The following is a 21,343-nucleotide window of genomic DNA, read 5'->3' on the forward strand; positions in this document are numbered from 1 at the left end:
TACAATTTTCTATTAAATTGTGTAAGACATCTCCACAAAGGATATGTATATTTCAGTCTAGTTTCATAGTCTAGTTTAATACTAGAAAGAAGATTCCAAACATATTCTTAGTCCAGCTGGAGTCAAATGAGAGAACAGAAAACAGTTATAATTTAATGACACACAGTAAGGGAGAAGTATGTGAGAAGTATAAGTTAGTGGCCTTCTCTCATCTCTCTGTCCTAATATGCACCTTGCCATTTCAAATGCTGGCTAAGCAAAATTCTGTGGTTAATTATCATTGTGCACTGAGTTGCTTCTTTGTTCATCCTAATGCTATTGCACAAAGGTCTCAAATGTATCTCTAACTGTTCTCAAAATGGATGGGACTATATAATATGTTGGGTACGACCATTTTAGATGTTTTAAAGCAAATAGCCAGAGGCCTTTCCCAGCACACGCTCATATGCCTGTGTGCTAGGGGAAGGGTCTTGGGGAAAGTTTTTTGGATCCTTGGGCAAACCTCGTAATATTCTTTTGAAAATTCTAGTGGATTCTTTTTCTCCCTTTGTTCAAAGTTAGTAGAAAGAAAATTAACAGCCATACGATCTGATCTACTTCCATTGTCATTTTTTTTAACACTAGGACTGCGCATATTTATACATTTGAAGTACTTTTGCCATCCCAGTAATTGTAATCTCTATAGGCTATATTGTATGCATCCCATGTAAAAACCACAGACAGTTGCCACAGCTGACCATCTGAGGGACTGCGCTTACTTAGCTGGATGTAATTTGCAATAGTAAGACTCTCCACTTGAGTGATTCTTCATTGAAACTTTTCTTTTCAGAATGCTTCAGTGTATTATCCTATGACCTAGTTTTCATCCAGCTTTGCAGACATTTTCCTGCCTTGTTCAGTTATGTAATTGTTCAGGTGAACTCCCAAATGACTTGCTTTGATTCTGATTTTGTTTTTCTGTTTACTTTTATTTTTTCTCTCCTCCACCCCCTCAGTGACATTTTCAAGGAATTGACTTTTAATTAGAGTAAATAAATCTAACCCTGCTTTTTACTTCATGGAGTTTGATGAAGCTTGTCACTGTTTATTTAACTCCAGCGTGGTCAGAATATCCTTTAGCTTTATGCTTAGCATTATTTCCCAGTTAGAATTTTCTTCATCTGGGTAGACCATTGTGTTGTAAGAAAGGTGAGTTTTGAGGGGCTAGTTCAGTATGTCATCCACAAGCAAAAGGGTTAAGAGCCACAGCCCTCAAGACTCTTAAAATCTGGGTGTGGAAACTTTCTGTGCCGCTACTGACAGCAAAGAGGGGACCGTCTGTATGAGTCTTTGAGGGTATAGAAAGACATTGTAATGTAGTCCTATGTACAGAGCATTGCAAGAATCAGACTTTGCTGCATTACAGCCTTATTCTGCCACCCTTACTCATGTCCTGTTGAAATCAGTGCTGAAGCCGTGAAAAAGCCACTTGTACATAAGATCCCACGGTAATGCTCCACACTGTTTGCAATTGAAGGGTCTATTGTCCTGTTATTGTGTGTTCCAGAATCTATGTTCTCATTTTTAAACAACAAAAATTGTAGGCCATATAGCTGCAAAGGAAAACTTCAGCATATGAACAGAGTCTAACCTGATGGAGCAGTGTCCTCCCAAGTCTGCAAACAGCCTCAAACAATAGTGTTCAGAGTAACAGCCGTGTTAGTCTGTATTCGCAAAAAGAAAAGGAGTACTTGTGGCACCTTAGAGACTAACCAATAGCAAATGTGAGCTGCTCCAACTGTCTCACTGGGGCTTGAGTGCTGAAGTGGAGTGGAAGCAATTTGAATGTCAGCATTATTAACTACTTCACTGCTGATAATCTTACCAGAGATATTCAGCCAGTGTGCTTATTTAACATGGGTAGCGGCAATAGGCAGTGGGTGGCGGCAATAGGCACCTGGTTGCTGACGATTTTTGCTGAGGAAGGAAAAAGAATTCAAGTCCCCCTGCCCACAATTTATAGACTAGGCCAATCCATCCCACAAGGGGAGCCGGGAAAGAGGATATGCATCCGCTTGCCATTCTCAACTGCTTTGTGGGTGCACAAAACAGCAAACCACTTCCTACGCTTTCCTGGGGCAGAAATCCCCACTGTCTCTTACCCAGCTGTCCAAACACCCAGCTTCCCCACTGACAGCCTTTCCCTGCTGTTAAGCATTGTCAGTACAAAATTCTGCAGCAAGCTGAAAGTGGAGAATGGGGGCAGGGGGCAGTGAAACATAAATTGAATTGACTGAAAAAATAAACATCCCAAGGAATATTGTACTGACTGTTACACTTTCCACATTTAGTTCAGTAAAAATCTCCATTTTTTAATTCACCAGAATTGGCCTCAGAATTTTCATTTACCTCACCTGCGTATAACAGAAACCAGGGTGGCTTGCTGCAGAATTTAGGTCAAGCCGAGTCCTTGGGCGTGGCCTTGATTATATCTTGTCACCCCTTCTATTCAATGTGATACAAGGCAACTGGGAGAGAGGGGAACATGTATAGCTGTAACGTCAGGCCGTAATCTAATGATGATGAGCTCTACCACACCTTTACACTGAATCCGTATCCTACCGTCTTTCTGCTCTGCCAGGTTATGACTGAGACTGGACAGAAACCACCTGACTGTGACTCAACCTTGTCAAGATACAAGTGGTGTTTGTTGGTATGGAAAGAATCTAGAGGAGTAGGCTAATATCTAGTTATATAAAGATTCTTTCAAGGAAAGAAAGAAAGTGCCATCCTACTGAACCATTTCAGACAGCATCAATAGGATCAGATTTGTAATGCCATCTTTCAATTTTGCAATTTCTAATTTTGTAATTTCTGAAGTACTACTGCACAAGCACATGGCATTTGATGCACAAGAATGAAGAACCGGAGCTTCTCTTAGATGTCAGCATATGTAAACTACTGGAATCTCCAAAGGCAACAGACTCAATCATTTTGTATCAGTGTGTAAAGCAAACTTAGCTTGTCATTATACCTCATTCCATAGTACTTCATAGGGCACTTCCACAGAACATATACAAATAAACCTTTATTTTGCCTTGCACTGCCAAGTTTGATCTGTGGATGCCAATTTAATTCTTTTAAGCCTAGTAGATGTCACAGATCTACATATGTCTTCTGAACATTCTTCAGTATCAACTCCCAATTGTTGGTTGAGGTGGTCTATCCAGTATTGTGATCCCATATTGCACTAATATCAGTGTTCCTCTCACTCTTAAGCAATTTATACGACATAAGCTTGATGCAGCTTGCTTTCCATTAGCTTTCAAGATTGTATTCCTCCCAGTGAGGGTGACTCACAGGGATACCTTCAAGTTTCTCTATTGCTGCTTTAAAACATTTTTTTCAAGTCTGAAAGGGATGAAATCCATAATTTACCTGCAGTTTCTGAAAGGTTTTGAGTCATTTCCTGGCAAACACATCTTCTAAAATGTTGATTGCTCGCCTGCCTCAAGTTCCTGGACAATGGATTTTTTATTAATGTGGAGGGCAGGATTATGCTACAATGGGGCTTGAGCAAAGCAACATGGGTGGCATATGATGATACACCTTAACGCTGGACAGAAGACTATCATTAGGTCATAAGGGCATCCTCTCAGTTTCATTGTGCACACATTCCATTTTAATATCTTTCTCTGGTGCTTGCCAAATTAATGCCTCTAACAAGTTATGTACAATTTTAGGGTACTGTGGAATGTTAATTGCTAATGGTTGTATTGCTAAACACAAAGAGGAGTAGAGACTGTGGACACTTCTAGTGGAAGCCTCTTCAAAGAATGAAACCCTCCAAGCACCAATGATTGGCTTGTGCCATTGAACTTGGTTCACTTGTAAAGGGTGATTCACATCCAAGTGAAGAAGGAATTGTTTAGGGATGTAACCCTCTGAAACATGAGGGTTTATATGTCTTCTGAACAAATCAAGGATTTTCAAGAAATGTGACCATGCTGTATGATCAAATCTATCTTTGGCATCTAATGAGTGTGCAGACACTACAATATCTAGTTTACTTGCTTGCTTGACATTGTATAATAGCGCTATCATACTCCCTGCTCCTAGCTTACTTCATGTGAAACCTTTGTATTTGTATGTATCAAATAATATATAATATTGTATTATATAACTAGATTGCTAATGTTTTCACTAAGTCTTGGTTTATCAGTGATTTGGTCTGTGTCTTTAACAAAGCAGTGATACTCTCACTTCATTATGCAGGACTCTTATGAAGGTTATTCTTCTTGTCTCTAGTAGGGAGTCTTCTTGCTGGTCTTCAGTCAGCATTGGTAACGACAGCTAAAGGTATTTGATCTAACTGTAGATTTTAAAAATCTGTAGTGAATCTATCTGGCTATGCACATCTTCTCCCTGCCCCTTAATAGACAACTCTATAGTCTGCTTAGCCTCTTCTAATTAAGTCTGGCGTTTAAAACCAGTGCATCCTCAGATGCGAATGTAAGGAAGTACTTCCGTTATCCTCTGCATCTACAGATGCATAGAAGTTCTGGTAAAAGCCTTGGAATGTTAGGTTAATAGCTATTGACTTGCTAAGCAGAGTACTATTTTTATTCTAGATGGCTGCACTGCTCCTGCTGGACTCTGTTGATTTCAGTTTATAGGCTAATAACTCTCCTGCCTTCTCCTCACACTCCAAATAGCAAAAATTTAGTCACAAGGGCAAACTCATCTATGTCTGTATTTGTTCGGTTCATATTCTATTCTGGTTCTGAGATTTAAGACATGAACATTCGTTCTGCTGAGCTCCTTGATTTCTCTGCCTTCAAGGAGATAGCTTGCTCTCTTTCTCTGAGACAAAGCAGATGTTCTTCCCCGGGTCTGTAGGTAGGCAAATAAAAGTGGAGAGGCGGTGGGATGGCAATACAGATTTTGGCCCGAGACTTCCAATGAACTTCCTGCATGTGGTTCCCCTGGGACTCTGCCTGGGTGCAGGTCTGCATCTGCTTAGAGGGAACTAGTTGCAGGACTGGGAGCTTAAATTGGGGATTTCCCTGGCAAAGAGTAAACTATCAGGTGCCATTCCTGCATTTTAGAAGATTTTAGACAAGGATTTTAGTCAGAACCTAAACAAACTCCAAGAGAAACAAAAAGAAGCCCTATAGTGGTATTTGTGTGGAGCTCTAGAATAAATTTGCCAGTGGCAAATTATACTCTGTTAAAACAGCAAAAAACCATAGGCTCCAAAAGCACATGCATGGTTGTCATCAGACACCTCCTACCTTCGGTAATGTGGTCAACACTTTGCTGGATTAGGTCCTAAGTGTAGTGGTGGTTTGTTGTTTTTGTTGTTTGTTTGTTTTTTCAGTTACAAAGAATGTAGTCATGAGCTAGAGACATGAATTCCAGAGAGAACATAAAATCCCTATACAGTGTATGTAGTAACCTGTCAATTCCAAATCAGTTCACTGGTAATTCCTTTTACCAAGGAATGAAATGTGCTTCTTTGCCTTAAGTGCTAACCTGTGATCTTAGAATGCCTTCCTGTCCTTTCCTGTAACAGATCCAGAACTCTGACAGTCTCCCTTTAAGAGGACATTAGTGTCACCATAATCCTGGGTGTTAGGGTGGTGTTTGAGCAATTGTGAAATAAATGTGAGTATTCTTTAATAGAAGCATACAGTACTGTCCTTATATCTGTGTCATGCACAGCAGTCACCAGGTTCTTGGCCAAAATTTGAAAAATGGGTGCCTAAAGTTATATTAGCTCTATTAGATGATCTGATCAGTTGGAGCCATGGGTGCTAACCACCTTTGATAATCAAGCCTAACTTAAAAAATCACTTGAGTTTTTAAGCATATTCTAATATTAGGAAAATGTAGTTAATTGTTTGATTCAAGTACTGGTTTAATAGACATTTAGATTTCTAGTAATATTTTTATTCATGCTATGTAGTATGTATAAAGTTAATTCTAAATGTATTGCTTCTCTAATTTTTATTTAAGACATACAAAATAGTGTGTGTTTGTTTTTAAATGAAGTGTCACTAAAACAGTTAGTTAGTTTGGTGCCTAACTTTAATCACCCAAGTTTGACAATTTTTCTATTATTCCTTAATCAAAACCCATCTGTCCTCCACTTGATTCAGCGAACAACACATTCAATCTCTGACTCTCCCCCTTCCCCCCTCCGAAAATGCATAATAACCTTCCGTGACTTTCTGACTTTCTGCTGAACTCTTTAATTGAGACTCTATTAGTGTGGGGATTATAACATTTCAAGGTGTCATTAGAAAATTTCATGTGACACAATCAAACTGATTATAACCCTCTGATGGGAACCAGCAGACAGTACAGTATAAGGCCTGAAGGCAAAAAATCTGTCTGATGAATGCTCTTAACCTTACTGACCTATAGACCAATTGTCTTATACTGCAGACCGTTTAAGATACTCGTCTCGCTAAATGTGACATTGTAATGTCTAAAGGCGAACAGTACTGGATGAATATCAACTGGCAACAAGTTTTGATCTATTCTCCCTTTTAGGTATTCGGATTCTAAACCCCTTCAGGGCCAGAATCTCAAGGCTAGTCTACACTAAGTACACGACACTAAATACACGACGCTGTGTGCCGGAGGGAGAGAGCTCTCCTGTCGACATTATAAATCTATCTCCATGAGAGGTGGTAGCTATGTCGGCGGGAGAAGCACTCCCAGCAACATAGTAGCTGTCCACACCGGTGCTTAGGTCGATGTAAATTACGTCGCTCATGGGGGTGGTTTATTTATACCCCTGAGCAATGTATGTTATACCAAAGTAAGTGGTAGTGTAGACCTCAGTTTTTTAGAGGATCTTGGGGTGTTGGTGAGGAGATATTGAGGACAGGCTAGAATCCTAAAATCATTGAGTTGAAAGGAAGCTTTTTGAACCATCTAGTCTATTCCATAGATCACCACAAGGTTATAATGATTGTTGTACAATACTCTTGAGTGTAGATAATATATTTATGCTGAGCTTTTCATCTTGTCAGTGTTTTACAAACTTCAGATAACTGGTACAACATTCCTGAGAGACATGTGGTATTATCCCCATTTACAGATGTGGGAACCAAGGCTCAGCCTTAATGTGACTTGCTCAATGACACACAGTGAATCTGTGTCAGAGCTAAGATTAGAACTCTAGAGTTCCTGGGTTTCACTTCTGTGCTTAGACCACTACGATTATGCCTCTTTTTGAGAGAACTCTAATGGTCTGGTAAACAGCATATCAAGCACAATTTTTATAAACGTTGACAAGAGGGCAAATCCCATTTCCATTAATCCCCTGCTTTGATGGGTCTGTTTTAGTGACACATCATTTAAAAACAAACACACACTATTTTGTATGTTTTAAATAAAAATTAGAGAAGCAATACATTTAGAATTAACTTTATACATACTACATAGCATGAATAAAAATATTACTAGAAATCTAAATGTCTATTAAATCAGTACTTGACTCAAACAATTAACTACATTTTCCTAATATTAGAATATGCTTAAAAACTCAAGTGATTTTTTTTAACTTGTGCTACACAACGGTCAATGTCAAGTTAGAAATTAGTTACTTATAGGAGTCACATACTTCTCAAAAAAAAAAAAATTAACCACGTGCAAAAGGTATTCATTGTTCCTTTTATAAATCTCCTGATTTGTATCCATTAAGATACCTTCAGCCTGATTCAGCACAGAGGTGTTCTAGTTTTATACTAGTTTAAAGTCCACTGAGAGAGTTGGAATTGCATGGATGTGAAACTGGTGGAAATGCTGTGACTATCTCCCACACGTGCGATGTCTGACACAGAGAATTTTAGAATTTAGATTAATAATTTGTATTTTCCCTGCACCTTTCTGCATTTTGAGATGAGATGAGAAAATCAGTCTGTGACAGTTGATTGTAAATGGGTGGTTTCTCAGCAGCACTAACTCAGATGTTTCTCTAAGCATCCCCTTATTCTCTCTGTTGCAAGGAACTGGGGAGATTGATGGTTTCCGAACAGGTGTATGGAACAGCAGTAAATAAGATCCTGACCCTGAAAGCTGCTCTGTGCAGGAGCATCTCTGCACCCACATGGAGTCCGATTTAAGTCAGTGGAGCGCTGTGTGGATGAAAGGGTACAACAGTCTAGAGCAGCTTGCAGGATTGGGGTCTAAGAAGTTACTTTATTAATGAATGTATTGAAATCAAAACTGACTGGAAGAACTGGATTTACTGAATGGGCGAGGAAGTAGTTATTCTTCTAAACAGTGCACATAGACAGACTCACAAGTCTCTGCTGATGTGCAGCAGTTATAAAGAACGAGTCCTTCCATTATAAGTTAACTTCTCATCAGCCAATCAGCGTTCAGAATTCCTCAACATTCTGACACCCTCTAGGCCCTCATACTGTTCTCATGCTATGCCAGGAGCATGCAGGGAGTAGTTGCTGCTCTGGGCACTTAGGTTGCTAAGACCATCTTCTTGGGTAGCTATCATATCAGTAGGAAATCCTTATTGGCTCATTAGATGGAAAAGTTAGTTTTCTTTCCAGTTAAATGTTCCTCCTAAGGTCTTCTCCTCTTCTAAGGAATGAGATATCAAGCTGCCCAACATACTTTCTGGGAGTAGTAAGAGTGGGAATGCCACAATTTTTAATACATATCCACCTATGGGAAATGTACATCTTCAGTTATATAAATGTCAAGTGGCAAACATAGGATGCCTAAGACATAGTCTCAGTTATAGGTGTGAATATACAATATTAGTGTTTTCCTCTCTGAACCTTATGGGTGATGACTACTTCCCCAGACACTGTCATTGCTTTTGCTGTCACATGCTTTCTTTCCTGAAAACCTCTTACCACCATTAACTTAGTCTAGGGTAAACAATTTAAGTCGTTTCCCCTCTCCCCCGCAACTTACTCTGGTGGTGGGGCACATTCTAAAACTGTTTGGTCTTTCCTAAATTGTTGCTGGAAGCCCTGCTAGAATACCTATTCTTCTAGCCACTTGTCTTCATAAGGCAAATTTAAGGAAGCTCCAATATCAAGCAAAGTAGGACTGTGAAGAAATTTGATACAATCAGGAAAACTTCAGGCTCTTTTAGCCTGTTCAGAGTGCCAGGGTAGGATGATATATCAGCTACCTTCATACGATGTTGTTTCCTTTCTTTTAATCAGGATGTGAATGCAGGTGAAGGGAGTGAATTTGCTGACAGTGGGATCGAGGGCGCAACCACCGATACAGACCTCCTCTCCAGACGTTCAAATGCTACAAACTCTAGCTATTCTCCAACGACTAGTCGAGCTTTCATTGGCAGTGACAGCGGCAGCAGCTCCACAGGAGATGGGCTCCGTCAGGGAGTGTATGAGAACTTCCGAAGGGAGCTGGAAATGAGCACCACCAACAGCGAGAACTTGGAAGAGGCTGCTTCAACCCTGAGTGATGAGCAAAGCAGTGGTACCTTGAGTTCTCCAGGGCAGTCTGACATCCTCCTTACAGCTGGCCAGGGCACTGTACGGAAAGCTGGGGCTCTTGCAGTGAAAAATTTTCTGGTGCACAAAAAGAATAAGAAAGTGGAGTCAGCTACACGCAGGAAATGGAAACACTATTGGGTTTCCTTAAAAGGTATATCAGATTTTCATTATTCATTTAAATAGGCATCAAAGGGTCATAGAGGATGTAAATTAGCACAGAATTTGGCCTATAGCATCAAAATCTAGAGGCTTTGATCTGATTTAATTTTTAAATGTTTTTATCAACATGCAAAGTTCAGCTCTGATCCCTCAGTGAGCACCACTTGGGCACACCTCTGTGCCCAGATACAGCTAACTGCAAAATTGGGGCCTTAAGGTGTAATTCTTTGTGTTTTCTATCCAAAACAAGTACCTGAATGCTGACTTTTTGTTTTTAAACTACTTATTTATTTATTTATGTGGAATTAACAGGGTTACAAATCCTTGCCATGTAACTATAGGAATCAAAACAATAATCATTACAACAGTGAGCTCTTGTTTAAAGAGACATTATACAGGAATATAAACATCAGATCTCTATTTAACGGGGTGCTCCCATATTGCAAAGTGAGCATCATTACAACACGTAAGAAATGTCTTTCTTTAAATGTCTTTATTGTCTTAATGTCTTTATTAAATTGAGTGAAATCTTTGATTACACATTTAATAGATGAGGCCCGTCTACCAAATGGCAATATGAGTGTTTCTTTTATGCTTGTTTAAAAAAGAAATTATGAAACAAAAATCTATGCCAGTAGCCCTCTTACCAAAAGCCACTGGAAAAAATTGTAAAATTAGTAGGGAAGTATCAGAGAATGTTTCTGATTTTCTTTGGGGATTTTTTTAATGGCCACTCCCTCACTCACAATTGTGGTATGTGCTTTTGTCAAAATCAAGTTGCTGTGCTGCTTCTAAGGCAGAGTCTGTACTGTGCTTAAAATCATGCTAGCAACCCTTGGATCTAGCGTGGCTTCCCCGACCAGCGTGCTTTTTCTCTGAAAAGCATGTTTATAAAAGTGTTATAAACTAAATCCCTGTCTGCTGTGATCATGGAGTTGGTGCTAGAACTGAGCTAGTACCCACCGTGTGACAGCTGTCAGTCAGTGGTAAGCTCTTTGGCGGCAAGGACTGTGTCTTCGTATATGTTTGTATAGTGCCTAGCACAATGGGGTGCTGATCCTGATGGAGGGTTCTGCATGCTGTAAGAATATAAATAACTGTAGTACAATTTTAGCTCATAGTACGGACAAGGCCTTGAATAGTATGAACAGGAACAGCAGGTGTGGCCTAGTGGATGGGGCACTGGACTGGGATTCAGAAGACCTTGGTTCTATTTGTGGTTCAGACACCTGCTTTGTGACCTTTGGAAAGACCTCTGTGAGTCTTTTTCTCCTACTACCATTTCTCTGTCCTTACCAGTCTGTAAGCTCTTCGGGGCCAGGGCTCTGTCTCACTGTGTGTTTGTACAGCACTTAGTACTATGGGGTGGTGATCTCGGGTGGGGCCTCTAGGTACTACTATAATACAAATAAATAATAACAATAATAAAGAAACGGGCATACTAGGTTAAAATTGGATCTGTAAAGTAGCCTTCTGGGAATCTCTGCGCAATCATCTTAAACAGCCAAGTGGAGAAACCAAGCTCATATTTGGACTCAGTCATCCATTTCCCAGCTCTGTAAGAGCCTGTGTACACTACGAGTAGAATTGTCAGGGGACTGGTAACAACACAGCTCTATTTCATAATGTAGGTAGGACTACCAAAGGTTTTTGCATGGTCAAGTCTTGTGTACAAAATGGAACCATGTTTTAACCAGGTCAAGGGGAAAACCATGTTGTAACTAGGTTCCCTGACTAGTTTTGCTTTTTTTATGTTGACTGGCCCTTAGAGACTAGCCATTGGAAAGGTACCTGCTGAGCTCCAGAGATGAAGAATAGGTTCTGACTCCACAACTCTTGCCAGGTGGCATGTTCCAATGTTTGTAGCAGCAGTTTAAAAACAAATTGTGAGTGCCAGCCCTTCATTGCAATTGTTACGTAGGTTAGGGAAATAAAAGAAGAGAAATTCCATGGCTGAGGGAGCGGAGAGAACCCCTAATCTCCTTCTAGCTGAGGCAGTGTGACAGGAAAGGCTGGCTGTGAAGAATTGTTAAACAAAGAGCCATCTGGGAGGGGGAAAAAGGGGAAGGATGAGCATAAAGGCAATATTACTTTAAAGTGCTTTGACTCAAGTCAAATGTTTGTGTCTTAGATTGGTGTGGCTTAATAATGTAGCATTTAAACTAAGCTTTGTAGTTAACAGCTGCTAGTGTTTGGCTGCAAATAGTTTTCTGCAGTGTTGGGTTAAGGGGGTAACCATGCATCAGTTTTCACCGTGCATCAGTTTTCATTCTGACCACTTTTCAACAGAAAAGACTAGAGATTTCATTATTAAATTAAAATGTTTACATAATATTGAATAGTAGCAGAAATTGCAGAAATCCTGGAGTTACAGACTAACTATATTTTGCCTGAAAATTGTAAAGATTTTTTGCATGAAGCCTGTAAGTTATAGTCTGTCTTCACCTAAAATGCACAGGGTTTTTTTCCTCCATGTTGATAACACATTGATCAATAGCTAAAACATTGCAGGGGAACAAGGTGTTTTTGTTTTTGTTCATTAATTTTTTTTCAGTGGGGATAACTCAGTCCAATCTATTTTTTCACTTATTCATTAAAAAAACCTTGATCCCTGCCTTCAAGGAAACATAGTAACTAGTAGTTGCAAGCCAGTTTAAGCAGGGCAATGGTTTCCCTGATGGCCTGTCTACTCTATAAGGCTAACTGTGCCATATCACAGTAGTCTGGCAGTCTGAGGGGAGTCCACCTTCTGACACTGGGGTTTTTAATTTTTGTCACACTGATAGGGCAACATGGTTACAGAGCCACCTTAGAGAATTGTGTTCACAGCTTCCATCTCTACCTGTATTTTTCCATCCATGGTACAGACAAAAAAACCCAACAACAACAATAATAACCCAAACGATGTTAGAATATGGACATCCCACAGCATGCCCTGGGTGCACTATTGGGGCAGTGCACTATCGGGGCTGAGCAGGCAGGGTAGAGAGGCACCCTCGCTGGCAATCTCAGCAGTGAAGCCAAGAGTTGAATGGTGAATGAAGTATCCTCTCATACCCTTTGGCTTGTGACGTATTGCTTCTGTGAATAATCCACATCTCCAAGGCTGTTGTCCAGCACCTTCACATTTGAGGGTGGAAGAAGAAAGAGTATGTTGATGGAATGATCTCTCTTAGCAATGGTCTAAGCGTATCCTTTAGTGTCACTGTAGTTTATGGGTAGCTATATTCACTAAATTCATTCTATGGTATTGCTGGCTTTTGATGATGCGAGGAGTCAGGTCCAACTGATGTAGCGCAAGGCCTATCCACATGCAAATTCCTGCTTCCACCATCTCTTTCCTCCAAAAAGGCTCATACACACCAACCTTACTCATGAGCAGGTTTGCATTGGCTCTTTTTCTGAATCCTGCCATTCTTTTTTCTCAAGCTGGTTGCTTGGTGGGTGGAGAGAGGAGCATGTCCCAGCTTAGCTTTCCTGGGACAATGCTTGTCAGTTCACAGGCCACTGCTGTGCCTGACAGAAGCTCTTCATTGTCCTGAATGAAGGCAGAAATGAGGGCAGGTTCTGGAAAGAGAAATAGGACATAAAATTAAATGGTGAATACAGTGTTTTTAAAGAAACAAAAAAAGGCATGTGAGAGTTTGTACCAAAGGTGCTAACACTATTGCAATAAAGTATGGTTGGAAGCAAATATAGGTAGAAAGGCACTTTTAAGCATTTCACCCATGTTTCCAAATGCAGAGCAGTACATTGTCAGTAGGTGGGAAAGAGATTTACCTTTAAGACTGACATCAGTGTTACTTGGAACTGGATGGTACGTACTGAAAAACTTCCTTCTGATGTCTCCTACCAGACCAATAGATTTTAAGTAGTCAGTATGGAAGATCCATAAAAAGGCATTGCTATAGCTGCCCAAGTATATATTGATTTAATTTTCATTTTTGGAGGACTCAGAGTATTAGTGCTACATTCTTTTGCAACAAAGCGTTGAATAGATGTGGTTTTATGGTATTTAAATGTGCTGCTTGCTAATGTCTTTCTCGTGTTTTTCCTAGGATGTACATTATTCTTCTATGAGAGTGATGGCAGATCTGGAATAGACCACAACAGTATCCCAAAGCACGCTGTCTGGGTGGAAAACAGTATCGTGCAAGCAGTGCCCGAGCACCCAAAGAAAGACTTTGTTTTCTGCCTCAGTAATTCCCTTGGGGATGCATTTCTCTTTCAGGTTCGTTCTGTTCTTGGGTTACACAGAATTGTTCTTTTTAACTTTTTTGTTCATCTTGCAGACCAGGGTGAAATTCTGATCCCATTGAAATCCATGGCAAAATTCCCCTGGACTTCAGTGGGGTCAGGACTTCACTCTAGGCGAGTAGAAAGGCTGGAGTTCCTGCTCAGTAGCATTCATTCATTATGTAGAGAAAACAACCCTGAGGCGGCTTGACATCAAATTCAGGTCCCTTGTGCACTCCCAAGTCTACTATTTTATAACACGCTGTGCTCTCTGCTTGTGTAGATAAGTTTAAAGTCAACTGGTAACATGTTAGCAAATGGTTTTGCAACCCTATGAAAACCAGAACTTTATTAGTTCTATTTATTTAGTTTATTAGTTCTAACAGTTTAGTGCTGTGGTTATAACACGGTTTGCTCCCACCTCCACATGCAAGACCAAGCTACAGTATATAGTGCCCTAGAAGGCTAAAACCATAGGTGTAGTTTGACTTCCGTATTTGGGAGGGCAGCTCCAGTCAGGCCACTGGGGCCACGCGTTTGGGAGGGCGGGGTGAGTGGCAAATTCTGTACCTGCCTCAGGCTTGCGTTTTGGGGGGCAACACCCAACTGAACTCCCCAAACTATGCCCATGGCTAAAACACAATCTCCCGTCACAGTAGATATGCAATTGAAGATGGGACCTTACAGAAAGATCTGAGAAATTTACATGAGCATGAGTTGTGTGAATTAGCAGGAAATATTTGGAGGTCCACAGGTTCTTTTCATTACAGTTCACAGTGTGGAATCCCACACCACTCACAACAGACTCGGCTGAACATTTCACTTTCCTAGCTCCGTGCATACCACGTTTCTAAATGTCTTGCAGATTTTGGATGTTAAAATCAGATACTTTTCTGCTTTATTAACAGTTTATAGTTTATTAGCCGTTTAAAGAAAACCTAAAACTATACAAAGGCCAGTTGCTGATCTAATTTAAAAAATAGCTCTACCTTTCAACTGACTTTGTTACTCTGATTGGTTTTTAGGGGTCCAATCCAGCATTCCTTTCACACCAAAAACTCCTGTTAGCTACGATCTGACATTCTTTTTTTTACCAAATGGAATGGCCATCCTGCATTCAGCAGTCATTTCCCAGCTACACTCTTGTCACTTTATAAGTCTAGCTTTTTGTTGCAGATTTTCTCATTCAGTGAATTTTTTTTTGTCTAGTGACAATTTGGGAATGTAAATCCTTAATATTTGATTTTCTTCGCTGATTTCTCTCCCCCTCCCTAATGCTTTCTCTTAGGAGGTGTTTTTTGTCATCTTGGCGTGCTTCCATCCAGGGGGCAAATACAGTAGTATGTAGCCTCAGCATGAATTAAATAAGCTGTGAAGCACCACCACCATCAGATCTATTTACATAAGTATAAAATCTTTCATTTGCATTTCTTTTGGAAAACCTTCCTTCTTGTAAAATTAATACCAGTAGAGGCTAAATACAGAAAAGGTCACATTCAATACATGTCTTTTGTGGCAACTCAAGGCCTTATTCGTTAAAAGCTCTGGGTCATAATGTCATAACTAGATTTTCAAGTAACTTTATATGGGAAAGAGCAAAAGTGAACCTTTTCAAAGTAAATTATTGTTTTCTTGTGACTTATGACCCCCCCCCTTTTTTTTTTTTGGTCTCCAACATAATGGAATCCATGTAACTCTAAAGGAGCAGAATTAGAAGAAAATGCAGTGGTGGATTTGGGGAAAGGGAAGGGGAATCAGCCATAATTGTGGAAATAATTTGTAAGTTATTGACACCCTAGGGCTTAATCTGATGGACACAGAATTGCTGGAGCATGTACATTGCTGTTCAACAGTGTTTCTTAGCTACTAATAACACGCACACATAGATTCATACAACACAAAATGTTATATTACTTAGTTTAAAAAAAATACTAGGGAACTGTAGTAGATTATTTCTATCCAATGGAGACTGTAGGCTTAGAGAAAACATAAAGCCACTGTTTAATATTATACCTTTTGTAACAACCTTTCTCACTGCATTGTGTCCAGAGACATCAGACATCTCCTACATTATAATTCCCTGTTCAGTCAGTTCCTATCATGCCTACACAAATCCATTACATGTGGATGTCGCATGCATTCACCAGAAGTTCAGTGCATCTTGCAACACCACATATATTTGAGATACATGCAGCTTGTTTACAAGGTTTTTCCTTTCCACTGGAGGCAGAGCAATCCTCTTGGCCTGTGTGCTTACTAGCCCGTTCTGTATCCAAAAAACGAGTTAAAGTGCTTAACAAAAAACAGCCCCTCCCCCAAAAAAACAAAACAAAAAAACCCCAAACAAGAAATGAATCTGACATTAAAATACTATTTTAAAAGAGAAATAGGACACTTTACAATTATTATTGAACTGTAGATTACCATATAGTTGATCACACAATAAAACATACTTTCTTATTTTAATGATTTTCCTCCATCATCTGTACAAAGAATGGTTTTATACAATAAGGGCTAGCTTCTGCCATCCTGACTCTCAATTAGCAGTCTTTACTCCACAAACAGTTTGATTATTTCAGTAGCATTGTTCGCCAAATTAGGCTCTACTCATCACCAGGATTGGTGGCAGATTCTAGTGAATTCCTAAGGGAATAAGAGCTGAGTAGATTGCTGTGAGCTTGTTTAGATTTAACATGGAAATGCAATACAATTTCTATGGTATCAATAGAGGACGAAGAAAGAGGTATAACATTAATTCTCTCAATATGGGCCTGATCCAGCTTCTGGGAACTCGGGAAATCAACCCTGTTCCGGAAAGTATGTAAGCATATGCTTAATCTTAAACACACCTTTGAGTCCCACAGAAGTAAAGGGGGATTCAGAATATACTTAATTGCTTTCCTGAACTGGGCCTCCTTGGGAATCTTTTCATTGATATTGATGAAAATTGGATAAGGTCCTTAGCAAATAATGATAACCTCTGGTGGATTAGGAAGAGGAAGTCTTCCTCTTCCTCATTGCTAGTGGCTCAAGAAAACAGATGGTGGTGATATTTATGGATAAGTAGGCTTAATTAGAACAAGGTTGTATGCTATTCACAGGTCCTTTAGCCACAAGACAAATACTCATTTGATTACTGTTAAAGGTTGACATGCAAATGAAGTCTATTGAGTCTCTTACAACATATAGTTGACTATAAAACTTTGTTTTACAATATGCTGTAAATTAGTGAGGGCTTAGTAAGGGGGTTAGGGTGATTTACGTTTTATTTTGTAAGGATGAAAAAGGAGTACTTGAAATATCTTCTTTAGCTATAAAAAAAAAATCTCAAATTAGAATGCTGGACTTCCATGAAACAGCACCCCTGTCACATACACTTGTCCAGCATTCCCCCCCACACCTCCAACTACCCCCAGATATGCACACTTTGAGAGAGGCAAGTGCAAGGGATCAGCAGGGTGTGTATAAAAGTTATGTGAATTAAGAAGGGTTTAACAATACAGATTGGATTCAAAGGTGGGTATAGTTAGTTTCATGTTCCTGAAGGTGAGTTTAGCTTTCCAAAGTCTGGGAAATGCTGCAATTTTAGCTGCCGACATGAGAGGGGAAAACAAGGATTTTAAATAGCTCTCATCACCATAATATCTGAGTGTTTCACATACAGTAATAAATTTATCCCTGCAACACCTTGTGAGGTGGGGAAATATTATCTCCACTATTCACATGAGGAATTGAGGCAAAGAGTGACTAAGGGCCTGATTCAGAGCCCAAGGAAATCAGTGGGAGCCTTTGGTTAGGCCTTAAGTGACTTGTCCAAGGTCACGCAGAAAGTCCGTGGCAGAACTGGGAACTGAACCCAACTCCCCTGAGTACCAGTCCAGTGCCTTAAGTCAAGATAATTCTTCTTCATGACCTCTTTAGGTTGACATTCCTCCAGATATGTTTGCAGTGTTGTTATAGCCACGTTGATCCAAGGATATGAGAGACACAAAGTGGATGAGGTAATATTTTTTATTGGACCAACTTCTGTTGGTGGAAGAGACAGAGACTTCACCACGCCGGAAAAATAGATTGCATCATGGAATGGGCCACCCAAATGCCCTGGAAGAATACAGGGGAGAAACCCTTCCCCCCAACTAACCCCACATCCCTAGTTTTCCCCTACCACCCCACACTGGAACCCATATGGGGTATCATCAAACAATTATAACCCATACTTGATGGGGACCAGACCCTGAAAAATATTTCCTGAACCCCCTCTTCTGGCCTTCAAACAAACCCTACCCTCACTAAGCTCAACATCAGAAGCAAACTCCCCACAGAACAGGACACAACAATTCAAAGTGGTACCAGACCTGCCAGAACAACAGACATCTCTCTACTGTTGTGGTGATCAGTAGCTCCAACACACCTTTCAAGATCCTTGGCTACACATGCCTATCACAACACGTGGTGTACCTCATGCAGTGCATCAAATGCTCCAATAACAACTATGTGGGTGAGATCAGACAATCACTATGCTCTCAAATGACAGAAAAATGACAGAAGACAAAAAACACTTTTCGCAAAGCAATCATTCCATGTCTGACCTCTCAGTTATTATCCTCAAAGGAAACGTGTGCAACACCTTCAAAAGACAAGCCTGGGAACTTAAATTCTTAACTCTGCTGGACACTAAAAACTGTGGACTTAACAGAGACACTGGTTTCATGACTCACTACAACAATTTGTAACACACCCTACTAACCCTTAATTGCCCACTTCATTTTAAGTGGTCTCCTACAGCCTGTGTGAACCCCTTGTGCTTAATGATCTGTCCAACCTCATGTTTAGCTCAGGCACTCTGGTTACGTTCTCCAGACCTGAAGCTCAAAAGCTTGTCCCTTCCACTAAGAGATGCTGGTTCAATAAAAAGATATTGCCTCACCTACCTTGTCTCTTTGATCCCTCCAAGTAGGGGAAAATATATGGTGACATATTTTCCAGATTAGAATAGTAGCAAGTCCAATGAAACATGCATTCTGATCAATAGAAAGAAAATGGACCAGAAAAAAATAAGCAAGAGGGGAAGTATGTGCATGTAAACTGGACCTCTCTAGCTTTTATTGTTTGTGTGAGAAACTTACATTTCTAATGATTTATCATAATACTTTGTAATAAAACCAACAGAAAACTGAAAAGAGAGAATAGGGAGAGGAAATTTGGTCATCTATTAACAAAAGAACACTGGTACCATGTAACATTTTATTTTCAGGTTGCTGGCATCTTAAGTCTCCGTTACACTGCCATCATGGTGCAACAGGGCTGACTGAGAATCAAGCTCACAAGCCTTTTGTTTTTGAAAGGTTTATTTACTTTCATTTTTACAGTTGAAGGAATTTTTAGTGATGACATAGGCAGACAGGCGCTATCTTAGGGTTTTATACTGCTGCCCATCACTGCAGTACCTTGAGTGAGTCTTTTCCCAGCCACCTGTTAGTATTATTATAAGAAGGGCAAATTGTTCAATGGTTAAGGCACAGGATTGGTGTTATGGAGATCTTTTAATATTTCCAGCTCTTTCATTACTCGCTCTTTGATATAGTATGATAACTACTATCTGTCCTCATTCCTCTCTGTAATATACTGATAATAGTACTTACCTACTTCCCGGGGTGTTTGTGAGGATTGAATCTATTAATAACTATAAAATGCTTTGAGATCTTCATTTCGAAGTAGTTATACTTTGCTCTTGTATTACACTATAAGCTGATACTATGGCCACGTATTATTTCATTGATTTATTATTAATTGTTGCATGCCAACCATGTGCTCCACGCTGTTAGGACAGACATGTTGTCTGCCTCAAGGAATTTGCAGTCTAAAAAAATTTCATTTAATGCTAAAAAATTATTGTAGCATTACAAAAGCCAAGGAAGGTAATTTTTAAGCACTTGCTAGCAAATATGCTACAGCTGGTAGGCATAGATAGATGTGTAATTCTGAATACCGAAGGCAGGGTGCTGAGTTAAAAATGGCCTGTTTCACATGCAGTATAGAATGACAGTTTTTTATTTCTTCTGTTATAAGTGGATTTAAGGCTTTGTTTCCTGAGATCAAGGGAAGAGGAATCTCCTGAGAATTGCATTTGTTAATCTCTAATCAATTTTAAGAGAATCCTGACTTTTTTTTCCCTTCTGTCTCTTCAGACCTCTAGCCAGACCGAACTAGAGAATTGGATCACTGCAATCCATTCTGCTTGTGCAACAGCGGTAGCAAGACAACATCACAAAGAGGACACAGTCAAACTGTTGAAAACTGAAATAAAAAAGCTGGAACAGAAGATCGATATGGATGAGAAAATGAAGAAAATGGGTGAAATGCAGCTGTCCTCGGTCACGGACTCCAAGAAGAAGAAGACCATACTTGATCAGGTAATCTTGCTTGTATATCTGAAACAGATTAATATAAAATATCTTGGAGACTTGTAAATGCTGCTGCTGTTAGTCTTAAATATTGAACAAATTGATTTTTCTGTACTTAGCCTATCTAAGTATGGAACTCAGAAACTGGCTCAATTCTCTGTTTTCTCTTATCAGCTTTATAGCTAGCATTGCCATCATGACTCCTCTGTTGCTTGTACTTCCAACTTAAAGTGGACAGTTTAGCTGCATTTGAGAAACAGAAATCCTAGAGCAGATGTCTCTCCTGCTGTCACAATGGCACCTTATTTTAGGAAACAAACATATGGACCCTGCTTCATTAGACAGCAGCACTCTTAACCCAGGCTGCCAAATGTGTTTGGAATTCTACCCATAGAAGGAGGGGGCTTTTGGGTCTTTAATGTGCTGAGTTAAGGAGATTTCCCTCCCTGCAAAAACCTTTGAGAAGAGGTGAGAGGAGGGAGGGGATGCTTATCTTGCTGTTCAAATGGTTCTTTTCAAAGGCTTTAAATCCACAACCAGAGGACAGATCAGTTTTTCTGTCCCTTTATCTTCCTGGCTTTTTAGCACTCTGAAAATATTTTGTACCAGCGATTTGAATTACTTAAATGAGTCCTGACATAGGCTGATTATAGGGCTCTTCCACTGATAAGATTAATTATCTCCAGTGTACCTCACTTCTTTTTCAAATACAACACCAAGCTTCATTGATTTTTAAACTACTACTGATGATGATGAAGAGCCAGGACTCTGTTTGTGGAATCTTATTGGGTTTTTTGGTCTTCTCATATCTATTGTCCTTGATGTATAAAAACTGCCTCTTAGGAGCTATTCAGAAGAGAATCCTGGGAAACAAAGGAAATGAAAAATGGAATTTTAATACTGTTAATTAGCACCGAATCAAAGTAGCAGTTGCCTTGGGAGAAGATTTCTACCATGGACACAAAAATATTTGTTAAATTAAAAAATCAGTTAAATTAATTTTAAAACTTTGAATCATTTTTGTTTCTTTTCCCTCCTTTGAAATGCAATCAATATTGA

At 39.7% G+C, this 21,343-nt stretch overlaps 1 protein-coding gene across 10 annotated transcripts in view; it reads left to right on the forward strand.

Annotated features, from left to right (window-relative positions):
- The window catches only part of TIAM1 (TIAM Rac1 associated GEF 1), a 262,945-nt gene that overhangs the window by 167,620 nt on the left and 73,982 nt on the right, over positions 1 to 21,343 (forward strand). For all 10 annotated transcript variants that reach the window (XR_012161161.2, XM_073362431.2, XM_073362486.2 and 7 more), the window contains 3 exons: positions 9,189 to 9,636; positions 13,703 to 13,875; positions 20,069 to 20,293. Coding sequence is in view for 9 of the 10 variants with exons in the window: in XM_073362431.2 (XP_073218532.2) it covers positions 9,189 to 9,636; positions 13,703 to 13,875; positions 20,069 to 20,293 (846 nt within the window). In the remaining variant the exon portion in view is untranslated. The remainder of the gene's footprint in view (positions 1 to 9,188; positions 9,637 to 13,702; positions 13,876 to 20,068; positions 20,294 to 21,343) is intronic.

This window comes from Lepidochelys kempii, chromosome 1 (genome assembly GCF_965140285.1).
Source record: "Lepidochelys kempii isolate rLepKem1 chromosome 1, rLepKem1.hap1, whole genome shotgun sequence".
NCBI classification, from domain to species: Eukaryota; Metazoa; Chordata; order Testudines; family Cheloniidae; genus Lepidochelys; species Lepidochelys kempii.